The sequence below is a fragment of the Bos indicus x Bos taurus genome, chromosome 16 (assembly GCF_003369695.1).
Source record: "Bos indicus x Bos taurus breed Angus x Brahman F1 hybrid chromosome 16, Bos_hybrid_MaternalHap_v2.0, whole genome shotgun sequence".
NCBI classification, from domain to species: domain Eukaryota; kingdom Metazoa; phylum Chordata; class Mammalia; order Artiodactyla; family Bovidae; genus Bos; species Bos indicus x Bos taurus.
This window is the reverse complement of record NC_040091.1, coordinates 70,385,046-70,397,460: the sequence shown is the minus strand read 5'-3', so window position 1 is coordinate 70,397,460 and position 12,415 is coordinate 70,385,046. Positions and strand designations below refer to the sequence as shown.

Genomic DNA, 12,415 nt, shown 5'->3' with positions numbered 1-12,415 from the left:
CGGGGCCGCGGGGCGGGCGCGCTCGGGCTCCGCCGCCCAGGCCGCCCCTGGCCCGGCTCGGCGCGCTCACCATGGCGGGCCCCGCGCCCGGGCGGCGGCTGGTCGCGCTGGCCCTGATCGTGGCGCTGGCCGTGGGGCTCCCCACAGCCGGGGCCGGGCAGGCGCCGCGTCCCGCCGAGCGGGGTCCCCCGGTGCGGCTCTTCACGGAGGAGGAGCTGGCCCGCTACGGCGGGGAGGAGGTGAGCGCGGGCCCGGGGACTGGGCCGAGTCTGGCCAAGCGGAGATGGGGGCGGAGACCCCCGGGAGGCCGCGGCGCGCGGGAGAGATCTCCGGGTGCAAGGGAGCAGGCGCAGGCCTCGGGGGGCGCCCCCTCCCGGAGTCCTGGCCCCGAGCGGGGCGCGAGGCCTGCCCGGCCCTCTGTCCAGGCCTGATCGCCGCCTGGGGGCACGGGGAGGTCCCCAGCCGGCGGGGCGCCCATCTCCCCGCTTCCTGGGCCGAAACACCCACCCCGAGGCTCTCCCTCTCTCTTCCCTGGAGCTGTTTCCTTGAGACGCGTTTTGACTCGCAGTCAGTACAGGAAACGGAGAAACTTTTTTGTTTTCAGTGTGAGCATCAGTTGGGGACAGACACTTCTGCCTCCTCCGGGGAAGGGAGAGAGGGCAGCAAGGCCTATTCCCTGGGCTAGGCGGGCGTGGGGGCAGGCCCAGGGGTGCTCCAGTGTCTCCCTGCTCTTCTGTCTTCTGGCCTCCGTATCCCTGGACTCCTCAAACTGGTTTTTAGTACCTGTGCTCTTGGGGCTAGACCAGAACTGGGGGAGCCGGCAGAGGGGGAGATCGGAGGTTAGAAACAGAGATATCCCACCCTCCTCAGCCGGTCAGCACTCCAGGATACCGCTCACAGTCACCTGACCATTCTGGTTGGTGGGGCCCAGTGTGATGGTTGTGGAGCCTGGGAACAGAGTCCAACTCTGCCAAATTCTCTGAGTCCTTCTCATGAATCTCCAAATCTAGGGGTAATCCTAGGGACCCCCAGCACAGAACCCAAGGGAAGAAAGAGTTCTAAGTGGCGGTCATATCCAGCAGCCATGCCTAGGCTGCAAGATAAAGACCCTTGGTTTTTTATGCAGGTATTATTGATGGGTGCTCAGCTGAGGGAAGGAGAGAGGGAAACTTGAGATGGAAGCAGGTTAAGGGAAAAATTGTTTCCAGGTGTGGAGCCCAGAGGATGTCTGTAGTAAGAGGGGAAAAAGGCAGTTCAGTGCAGCTTGTGCTGAGGTTTGCCCTGGGTGGTTCTGGTTTATGTCTGTTGTCCCGGGATAATTATTAATAGCATCCCTTTTCACTCTCAGAAGTGTTAACTGTTTGTATAATGCTCATTAGAGCATTAGGCGTTTGAATCATATCTGGGTTTGAGTCCCTTTGAGCAAATAGCGAAAAATCTCAATTTTTTTTTTAAATCTGTGATACTTGTTATCAGTCAGGGTTCCACCAGAAACAGAACCAGTTAAAAAATTATATATATATGTATGTGTGTGTGTGTATATATATATATATATATATATATATATATATATATATATATATACTGGCTGCACCACGTGGCATGCATGATCTTAGTTCCCCAACCAGGGAGCAAATCCATGCCCCCTGCAGTGGAAGCTTGGATTCTTAACCACTGGACCACCAGGGAAATCCCTATATATATATTTATATATTTTAATTGCAAGAATTGGTTTATGTGATTGTGCAGGCTGGCTAGGTAAGTCTGAATTGAGTAGGTCAGGCTGTCAGAAGGGGCTGGCGAGAAACCTCTGGGCAGGAACAGATCCTGCAGTCCATTGGTGGTATATTTCTTCCTCCTCAGGGAAAACTCAAAGGCTCTTAAGGCCTTTCAACTGATAGCATCAGGCTCACCTCGATTATCCAGGATAATCTTCTGTACACAAAGCCAACAGTTGTAGATATTAATCGCATCTACATTAATACCTCTGTACAATACCTAGATAAGTGCTGAATAAGGATACTGTCACCAATCCAAATTGACACATAAAACTGGCCATCATACTGGCTATAATAAGAGTTTCTACTCTGTGTGGGGGTTTTGTGAGAATTAAATGAGATGGTGGTGTGCAAACTGCTTAGCTGAAGCCTGGAGTAGTCTTCGCGCAGTAAACCTTAGACAATCTTAGCTGCTATTAATATTATTTTTATTAGTTTATTATTAAAGATACAAACAAGAGGCAGTGTAACAGACCCGTAATCCTCTTACGCAGTTCAGAAATCGAAGAAAAGAAGCTTTGAAAAGCAGAAGGTTTTTTTTAATATCATTTGACAGCAAAACCCTGCCTGATCTGAACGCCTTTGGTAACGGAACCTTGTTGGAGCTACGCAAGTTTATTTATAGACTTTATTTATCCTACCTACGGCGCGGGAGACCTGGGTTCAATCCCTGGGTCAGGAAGATCCTCTGGAGAAGGAAATGGCAACCCACTCCAGTAGTCTTGCCTGGAAAATCCCATGGACGGAGGAGCGTAGTAGGCTACAGTCCACGGGGTCACAAAGAGTCGGACGCGACTGAGCGACTTCACTTCACTTCACCTAGTATGACTGTTCACCTTTATGCTTTACTGTGAAATACTGATATCCTTGATGACGGGGTGCTTCCTCAGACCCCCGTAGGTGTTCTGGTATGTGCCTCATGACACCTTTCTAAATCTGACAAGTTCTGAATTGCAAAACACATCTGATCCCCAAGAGTTTCTGCTGTGGGATTGTGGACCTTGTAAACAAGTCGCTCTGAAACACCTAGCGATGAGGTCTCATTTGTATGATAATCATTTTGGATGAACGCCAGGGCAGACCCTCCTGTCCCAGACTCTGCGGTGCACTTTGTGCTGAGAGCTCGGACCCCCAGCAGGGAGCTGCACAGAATCTTCGGTGGACGCTTCAGATTGGAGATCACAAAAGACAGGGGTCCCGGCTGCTGGGGTCTTTCACAGAACCTACTGTGTTCTACGGGCTTCCCAAGTGGCGCTAGTGGTAAAGAACTGGCCTGCCAACGCAGGAAACACAAGAGATGTGGGTTCGATCCCTGGGTCAGAAAGATCCCCTGGAGGAGGACATACCACCCTCTCCAGTATTCTTGCCTGCAGAATCCTCATGGACAGAGGAGCCTGGTGGGCTACAGTTCAAAGGGATGCAGAGTCGGACACGACTGAAAAGACTTAGCATGTTCCATTTTTCTAGATTCCACACATATGTGTTAATATACAATATCTGTTTTTAACTTAAAATTCCTCCAGAGTCCTTACCTGTCACTTAGGAACTACATTTTATTTTCTGTCCTTCCTTTTGAATACCCACAAATATAGCAAACTGTAAAATGTAAAACCCATGGTTACAGCTGCGAGGAAACGGCATTGCTTGTATATTTCTAGCGCCATAGATGGCTTTTTGAAGGACAAACTGGTAAAATATAAAAAGTGATTATGTTGTTCATCTACTTGGGCCCCAGAATTCGATATAGTGAAATAGGCCTCCAGGAAATAGCTCAACACATTAGAAAGTAACTTGAAAGGTATTCGTAATGCTGCCATTATGGTTCTAAGGAATTGGAAACCATCCAGATAAGCCAAAATAGGAGAATAGTAAACAGATACAGCATAACTAAAATACGACAGAGCTGTTTAAGTGACAGCTGTTTTGGTTATTTCAACACATGACAATGTTTGTATGAACTAATATTACCTATAAGAAGCAAAACATATCATAGATCATTTGCACTGATTACAGCCACGTGTGGTGAAAATGAAAGGAAATTTAAACCGATTTAAGTAACTTCAATATTCTTTTGAATTTTTATCTGAATTGAGCTGCTTTAGCTCCTGATTTTTCTTTAAAAGAAAGGTATTGCCGCAGACTTGTCATGAAGCTTCGTAACTTTTCCCAGGTTTTGTGAGTAGGCATGATTCTGCAGGTAGGGTCATGTGCTGGCTGAGGACTGACTGACAGCGGCTGCTTTGTACCTTCACCCACCGCCCCCTGCACTGCCCTTGATGGGAAGAGATGTTACTAACTTGAGCCAAAAGAGCAGGGCTCTCTGCTTCCTCCTCACACCTTCCCTCTTGTTTTCTAGGAAGATCAGCCCATCTACATGGCAGTCAAGGGGGTGGTGTTCGATGTCACTTCTGGAAAGGGTAAGTGGCTTGCTTTCATGTACCCTTACCTCTGGGGGGTGTGGTGGCCAAAGTGGGCGTTCTAGGAGTGAGGGAGCAGACGGAACACAGGCAAGTCCTTTCCCTCCAGAGTGAGCTCATAATTTTTTTTTTTTTTTCTTTTTGGCTGTGCTGTGTGGCCTGCAAAATCTCAAATCCCCGACCAGGGATCAAACCCTGGCTAGACTGCCCGGGAAGTCCCTGAGCTCATTGTCTTTGTCGGTGCTGTACTTCAGCAGTGTTTTTCTAATAATATCATGCTCCTGCTCAAAAGTCTTCTATGGCTCCCTGTTGCCTATAGAGTCAGAGTCAAAATGGATGATTTGCCTTAGTAAAAAACCCTTTACTTAGCAAAGGGTTGAGATCATAGAACACTGTAGAACTTTTTAATGCCCTTTTGTGTTTTCTGTAATGGAAACTGTAGCTGATATCATGGAAGCTGTCTTGTAATGGTTTGTTGTTTATTTAATACCAAACCAAAGACGTATGGAAATAGACTTGGCTTCCATGAGCATTTAGGCAGACAGGACATTCCTCTTGTTTACATTTTAGATATTTTTAAGAGATTGTTTTCATCTTATATTTTTAAAAAAAGTCACCTGTTGGCCCAGCATGTATGACTTATTCCATATTCTGAACTGTGGGACTCAAGCAGATGGCTGGGGTGGCTTGTTGGACTTCCCCTCCTCACTGCCGACCCTCCCCTCAGGCCGGAGTCTCTCCAGAACTTGGGGGGGGTGGTTCTCAGAAGCGCCCCACACCCGCTCCTAGCTGCTCTGCGCACACCTGCTCATATCCTCTTCCGTCCTCCCCACTGCAGAGTTTTATGGACGAGGAGCCCCCTACAACGCCCTGACCGGGAAGGACTCCACCAGAGGGGTGGCCAAGATGTCCCTGGACCCTGCAGACCTCACCCATGACACCGTGAGCCAGATTTTGAGCCTCTGTCAGAGTGCCCCACCTCCTTGGCCATGGCCTTCCCCCTGACACACACACCCCTGGGCAATAGCAAAGCTTCCTAACTAGTCTGTTTACATTCCAGTCCATTCCATGTGATAGCTGGTTGTTTTCTTAAAGTAGAGATCTCACTGTTAACACTCCTGCTCAAAAATCCTCCATGGCTCCCCACTGCCTGCAGAGTCAAGGCCAGACTCTTGGGCACTTGTGATCAAGCTCAGTGGTCCTCACAGTCTGGCTCCCGCCTGCCTTGGCAGTGCCATCCCCCTTACAGTCTGTCCCCCGCCTCCCCAAGCCCCTGGGTGCTTTGCTCTTCGTTTCTGAGACCTACTTCCCAAGCCACTCCTGGTTGCTCAGGGGATGAAGCAGAGGCTCCCCCATGCTCATATTTCTGTGAAGGAGACAACAGCCCTAACAAAGACCATTTCAGGGTCATCTCAGTCATCCTAACAGAAAGGCTGGCATTCATTCCAGTGTCACTCAGATGAGTCAAACTCTGGAGTGACAACATTACAGAAACAAATTAAGAAATTGTGGAGTGGGGAGGGTGTGCAGATCTGTAATGGGGGGAGAGTAGAGAGCAGTGGGAGTCATTCCGGGGAGGAGGTAGCTGCAGACCACACAGGGCGCCCCCCACACCACCTGGGAGCTCTCTGGACCCTTTCATCCCCACGTCAACCAAACCCCGCAACCTGATGTGGCCCCTGCTTCCCCCATCTCCTCCCCCCAACACTCCTGAGCACACAGGTTGGCCTCTTCAAAAGTCAGCTGTCCGCGATTTGATTTTCGAGAGATTTTTTTTCTCTTGCCTGAAGGATATGGGGAGAATAAAGCAGGGAGGAGGCGTGAGAGGCCAGGGCCAAGTCCAATTCATTCATTCCCAACCCTGGGTTTCTTGGGCTTTTCTCCCCAAGACGGGCCTCACGGCCGAGGAGCTGGAATCCCTGGACGACGTCTTCACCAGAGTGTACAAAGCCAAATACCCGATCGTCGGCTACACGGCCCGAAGAATCCTCAATGAGGACGGCAGCCCCAACCTGGACTTCAAGCCTGAAGACCAGCCCCACTTTGACATAAAGGACGAGTTCTGATCATCAGGAGTTTGGCCCTGGGAAGGCAAGGCGGGGAGACCCTCCAACGCGAGATCTCCTGCAAAACAGGCGTTCGGAGCCTCTGGTCACCACCGGCTCTGAACAGAGCACTCGACTCACCTGGAACGCTGAATGGCTCTCGTCACCCTCGGTCAAGTGTTCTGTTCACCCGGGTGTCCTGCCTGCACGCCAGCGGGGAGGTCATGGTGGCCGAGGGGGGATGCCTCCTAGGTGTCAGCGGGGGCTTCGTGGGCAGTGGAATTACAAGTGGCCTTTATATCTTCTTTATATTGTTCTATACTTGTCAGATTTTCTACTGTGGCCGTGTGTACTTTAAGCACCAAAATAAACTTCCTGTTTTTGCGAAAGGAGGATTCTTCCCCGCAGGGCATTTCTTGGAGCCTCATTAGCGCCACTTGTCTCTGCTGGCCTGCTTTCTGTCTGCCTGGCAAGCGAGGGGGCGAGGCGGCAGAGGCGTCCATGAGATGTGGCAGAAAGGGGGTGCATCAGGTGGAAGGGTGGAGAAGGGGAAGCTGAAACTGTTAGTTGCTCACTGGTGTCCAACTCTTTGCGACCCCACGGACTTGTCCCGCCAAGTTCCTCTGTCCATGGGATATTCCAGGCAAGAACCCTGGAGTGGATTGCCGTGCCCTTCTCCAGGGGATCTTCCCTACCCAGGGACTGATCCCAGGTCTCCCACACTGCAGGCGTATACCTTATCGTCTGAGCCACCAGGGAACAAGCCACAAGGGAGAAGGGGAAAGGGAGCTATTAAAGGGCCTGGCTCCTCACCACAACCAGGAGAGCGGTGATGTGAACTGGCTTTAGCCCCACCTGCAGCTGGAAAGTGATGAGGAGGGCGGGGGTTCCGTGTGTGCAGGGCCTGGCCTGGAGGTGATTCCAACAGCGGTGAAGAACAAGCAACACACTGAACTCAGCTCAGATTTCATAAGGAAAAACTCTTGAGGGCAGGATTTTTCCCTTAAGGGACTTTTGGCAGTGTCTGGAGCTGTTTTGAAATGTTTGGTTGTTAACAACTGTAGGATGCTATTGGTATCTAGTGTGTGGGGATGTTTTTAAACATCCTCAATGCACAGGACAGTGCCCAGAACAAAGCATTGCCTGGTCCAAAATGCCAGTTGTGCCCAGGTTGAGCAATTCTGCGTTAGACTCATCCTGGAAATTTTATAGCAGAGACGAATTTCTTTGACACAAAACTTTGTCTTTTATTAAAATAAATAGCACTTACCCATCAAAAGAGAATATTATACTAAACAGAAGACTCTCCGAGGGTGACTGTTGAAGATGCTGATTCCTGTATCCTACCCCCAAGGCTTAGCATTTAGTATTTCTGGGATGCCGCCTGGGAATTGCATTTGTAATGAGCTCCCTTAGAGACTGTGATACACTTGGGCCCAGATGGACTTTCAGGAGCACTACCTCACCAGTCACCTCGGGGAGGACTCATCCCCATCCTTACTAAGGTCCAGGTTTGACCTTTGCTTTACTCTTTGGTGTGTCCAGACTAACAGCGGACTCCTGGGTCCCAGCCAAGAAGCTGAGAGCTTACTGGCCATCCGAGAGGAGTGCGTCTAGACCTTATCAGGCAGGACTCTGTGGCCTGGAATTCAAGAAGTTGTTCATGTTGCCAAGGCGGTCTCTTCTGGAACATTTTGCCTTGAAACAGATGATGTGTGAATGAATAATAATGGTTACAAGTCCTTGGGGACCCCCGAGAGATGACTTTCCTTTACGTGCCACCAACTGCCAACATCACCGAGCAAAGGAAGGGTTAGGATTCCGTTTCTTAGAGCCCCATCTCTGCAGGGTGAGCGAGGTCTCCAAGCCCAGTCCCTGGGGACTTTTCAGGACTCCTGTTTCCCCCACTTCTCTCTCTTCTCCCCTCGCCTCCATCACAGCACAGTTTCCCATCAGGGTCTTAGGATCCCCACTGCTGGGGCAGTTCTGCCTCTTGCCCTGCTCTGCACGTCAAAGACCACCTCCCACACCCCAGCAAGGGTCTTCTCTGAATAAGACTGTCTCTCATCACCAGATTCCAAGTAAGCCTCTGTCAGGGCTGAGCACACAGAAATCTGGGCACCTCAGACGCACTCTGCTGGAGGTGGGGGCTGGCAGGAGAGGTGCAGGCAGGGAGGGGATACAGCCTGGCCTGAGGATTTGTACCACTGGCCTCTATAGGACACACACATCCCTGGAGCCCAAAGCCTGCTGCCCCATTTATCCCTTCTCCCACATTTGCTTATCATGTCTTCTTCACTTTAAAGGTTTATATCCTCATACAAGACTCAGCCGGGATGCACCTCTGCCAAGAAGCCTTCCCTTCTGGGATCCCGTAGAGCTTAGCGCACACCTTACAACTGCCGGGTTTTTAAAAACATTTTTATGGTACTTATTTGGCTGCACCAAGTCTTAGTTGGGGCATGCAGGATCTTTGATCTCCGATCTCCGTTGTGGCACTAAGGATCCTTCACTTGTGGTATGTGGCATCTAGTTGCCCGACCAGCGATTGAACCTGCAACCCTCTCCCCTCCCCTTGCCCCCCACTGTGCATTGGGAACTCAGTCTTAGTCTTCCACTGGACCACCAGGGAAGCCCCTGTAACTGCCTTTTGATGAGATTGTCTCCTCCAAACATGAAAACATCCAGGGTGGCCAAACTTGCCGGACTTCTTGGGTTTTACACTGAAACTCTCACGTCCCAGGAAACCCCTCAGTCCTAAGTAGACCTGGGGGACAGAGTTGCACCAGCCTCTTAGGCGAGAACCCCTTCCAGCAGAGGACCCCAGGTCTAGTGGGGAGGTCACGCATCACCCTGGAATGAAGCAGGAGGAAAGGACCCATGACCTATACCCAGGACTGTGAAAGTGAAAAGTGTTAGCTGCTCAGTCGTCTCTGACTTTTTGTGACCCCATGGACTGTAGCCCACCGGGCCCCTCTGTCCATGGGATTCTACAGGCAATAATACTAGAGTGGGTTGCCATTCCCTTCTCCAGGGGATCTTCCCAACCCAGGAGCTGAAATGGGGTCTCCCATATAAGCAAGCCTTAGGAGAAGTGAAGGTAAAGGAAAGGTGATGGGAGGTGGATGGGGGCTGGGTTCTTAAGCACACAGGTTCAAGTTCAACCTCTCAGAGGGGACACTCAGCTCCTGGCCTATGCTAGGTGGTGGTGTAATTCATGAAGTCCTTCCCCAGATCTAAGTTCCCCCAGCGAGCAGCAGCCCCTCCACACTCCCCCAGGGGGAGCACAGTCAGGTCCTCCTCCCTCCGCGTGCTCCCGGCTGCCCAGGCCTCCCCTGCAGGTGGTGCTGAGCCAGCTCCCGGCCCATAACCGGGACGAAGAGGCTTAAAGCTGGACAGGCCGGAAGCAAGGCCCTGGAGCGGGGAACCTCATTCTCCATTTGGAAGACTATTAAGTATTGAATGTCCCATAACGGAGATCAGTGGAGCTGACCAGCCCACAGAGGAGCTGGCCGAGGGGTGTGACCAGCAAGCCAGCTCCGAGAGGTGGGGTCGTGCAGAGGGCACCCTGCCTGGGTCCCAGCCTGGACAGATGACCCCCAGACTCACACACCCCATGTCCTTCAGGCTTCTACTCACCACCTCATAAGCTTCCTGGAGAAAAACTAAGGGTCTGAATAAAGCAGTCTCACCCTCTACACTGACTTCCTTCAAAAGGCCGCTCCTCAAAGCCCCAGGCTCTGGCAAGCATGGCCTACTGGGGCTCTGTCAGCAGACAGAGGCTTCTGGGGACAGCAGCTTCCAGGCCTCACGTGGGCCTGCAGCTGCACAGGGGAGCAGGCTGCCCCACGGCCGGTGGGGAAGCCGTCCAGGCAGGGGTTGGTCCCGCTGGCCTCCGTCCGGGGCAGCGGAGGTAGTCGCTGCCTTGAGGCTGCAGTGTGCTGTTCACTTCTCACGCGTCGCTTCCCAGTCTGTCAGCTCAGCACACGTGGTGTCAGCTCTCAGTGCGGACTCGGCTCTCTCCCCTCGGCTCTCGGCCAGGCAAGCTGCCCCGAGCCATCCCCAACAGCGGGTGCAAGGACTTAGCCTCCAGGGGGCAGCCCTCCAGCAGCAGGGCTGACACCAGTAGACCAATCCCGCCCGCTGAGGCCCATCCTTCAGGGCTCCTAGGAGATGCTGAGCCCCAGCTCTGCACAGTGGGAATCCACTCCATAGTACTTTTTTTTTTTTTTCCTGCCGCACTGTGAAGCATTCCGGACCTTAGTTCCCTGACTAGGGATCAAACCCATGCTTCCACTGCCGGAAGTCCAGTCTTAACCACTGGACCGCTATGGAAGTCCCCCATAACACATCCTTGAACTGTGCGAGCCCATGGATCATTTCCAAAATGTGGGTCCCTGCACACAAGCCCCTGCTCCGTTTTTGCTTTTGGGGGAGAACCCTGGTTAAGACAAAATTTACTTCCTAAGACATTGACACAATCCCCTTATGCCAAACTTAGGTTTACTAACTACATCTGACCATTGTATAGCACTTTACAGTTTATGAACCTCTCATTCCAGTGACCATGGCTTACAAATCACTCCCAGAACTTAGTGGCACGAACCGGCTATTTTTGGTGCTCAGAGATTGTGTGTGAGGAACTCTGACAGAGCACAGTGGGAACCACAGGGGCCGTGGTGTGAACCAGCTATTCTTAGTGCTCAGAGATTGAGTGTGAGGAACCCTGAGAGGGCGCAGTGGGAACCACAGGGCCTGTGGTGAGCCTGACTGCCAGCAGGAGCTCCGGTCCTCTCCACGTGTAACTTCTCACAGCGCGGTGGCCAGGTTGAGCCTCCTTTTATTACCCAGCCTCAGCACCAGACAGCGTGACTTCTACTTGCCAAGGCAGACACAGAGTTCCACCCTGGCTCAAGGGGGCAATGGGCCATTTTGGGAAAATACAATCTGCGATCATTCCTCCCATGTGATCTCATTAGATTCTCGGAGATGAGATGGTGTCTGCATTTTGGTTTGCAGTACTTAGCTTGGTGCCTGGCAAGCAGCTGTAAGTTCCATTATAGAGCAAATCATCTCGTGGGGAGATAGGGTTTAGCATCAGACTGACCCGGTTTGAATCCTGATTTCATGACTTCCTACCTGTATGATCCTGGAGGAGTTATTCAGCTTCTCTGAGCCTCCGTTTCCTAACCTCCGTTTCCTAACCTTTAAAATGGGGGTGGGGGTGGGATCCAGTATACCTGTTTCACAAGGCTTCTAGGATTAGGCTTGGTCGCATACGTGCATGAGGTGTGCACGTACGTGAGAGTGCACTCCTGACACTGGGTGGTATCACTTTGTCTCCCCGTGTCCATCCCCTTCTACCCCCACCTTAAGGACAATGGCCTCTTGGACTTTCTGGAAGGATCATGGATCGAGGTGAGAGCAAACTTTAACTGTGTGTCTGGGGTCTTGGGAACAGGCTCGGGTTGAAGAAGTCAGGCTGACCAGCTATGGCACTTTCTGTCTCTCTGTCTCCCCTTTCCCGGGACACTAATTGCTCAGCTCAGAACTATGAGCAGCAACCCAGCTCCACTGATGGAATCTGCCTCCAAGAGCTCAGACTCTGTGGTTCCCCGGAAGCCTTGGAGATTCTCCCAGAGTCCCAAGGGCAAGGGGGAGTCGTGCCCCTCCCTATCCGCTCCTGCCAGGGCATTGTGTGGACTCCAGGCATGCTGCCAGAGGCCTGATGTCAGGTGTGCCTGGGGGTACCTGCTGTGGTGCAGCTGTCCCACCCCCCCTCCACCTGATGCCCTGGGGCCCTGCCCAGCTTCCACCCTCGCCCACACTGCCGAAGTTAAGTGACTTCAGTTCTCGAAGGTGCCTCACTCACAGTCTCCCCTGGCCCCTTGCCCATGCTGGTCCCTCTGCCTGGAATGCTCTTACGCCTTGTCCACGTCGCCTGCAAAGCCTTATCCTGGCTGAGATGTCCTCTCATCAAGGGAGTTTTCCTGGATCCCTCTCTGCCAAGATGGTACCCATGGTACCCTGTGGAAGCATCTGTGTTTAGTTTGTCCATCTCTCCACCAGGCTGAGATGCACTCACCCCGTTCTCAGCTCTCTCCCCTACCTGGCCCACCACACAGCACCTTCTGTGTTTGATGAAATGAATGGGTGAGTGAATGGATTGGTGTTC

At 52.0% G+C, this 12,415-nt stretch overlaps 1 protein-coding gene across 1 annotated transcript; it reads left to right on the top strand.

Annotated features, from left to right (window-relative positions):
• NENF (neudesin neurotrophic factor) lies at positions 1 to 6,633 on the top strand. The gene is made up of 4 exons (XM_027565654.1): positions 1 to 239; positions 4,135 to 4,195; positions 5,034 to 5,137; positions 6,085 to 6,633. Exons 1-4 carry the CDS (start codon positions 72 to 74, stop codon positions 6,259 to 6,261), a joined length of 510 nt encoding a protein of 169 aa, XP_027421455.1. The 5' UTR covers positions 1 to 71; the 3' UTR covers positions 6,262 to 6,633.
• The last annotated feature ends 5,782 nt before the right edge of the window (positions 6,634 to 12,415 follow it).

Bases quoted from the DNA above. Each gene is read 5' to 3' on its own strand.
- NENF (XM_027565654.1), top strand. From the start codon at position 72: ATGGCGGGCCCCGCGCCCGGGCGGCGGCTGGTCGCGCTGGCCCTGATC. The intron at 240-4,134 runs GTGAGCGCGGGC...CTTGTTTTCTAG, and splicing joins CCCGCTACGGCGGGGAGGAG to GAAGATCAGCCCATCTACAT. The intron at 5,138-6,084 runs GTGAGCCAGATT...TTTCTCCCCAAG, and splicing joins CAGACCTCACCCATGACACC to ACGGGCCTCACGGCCGAGGA.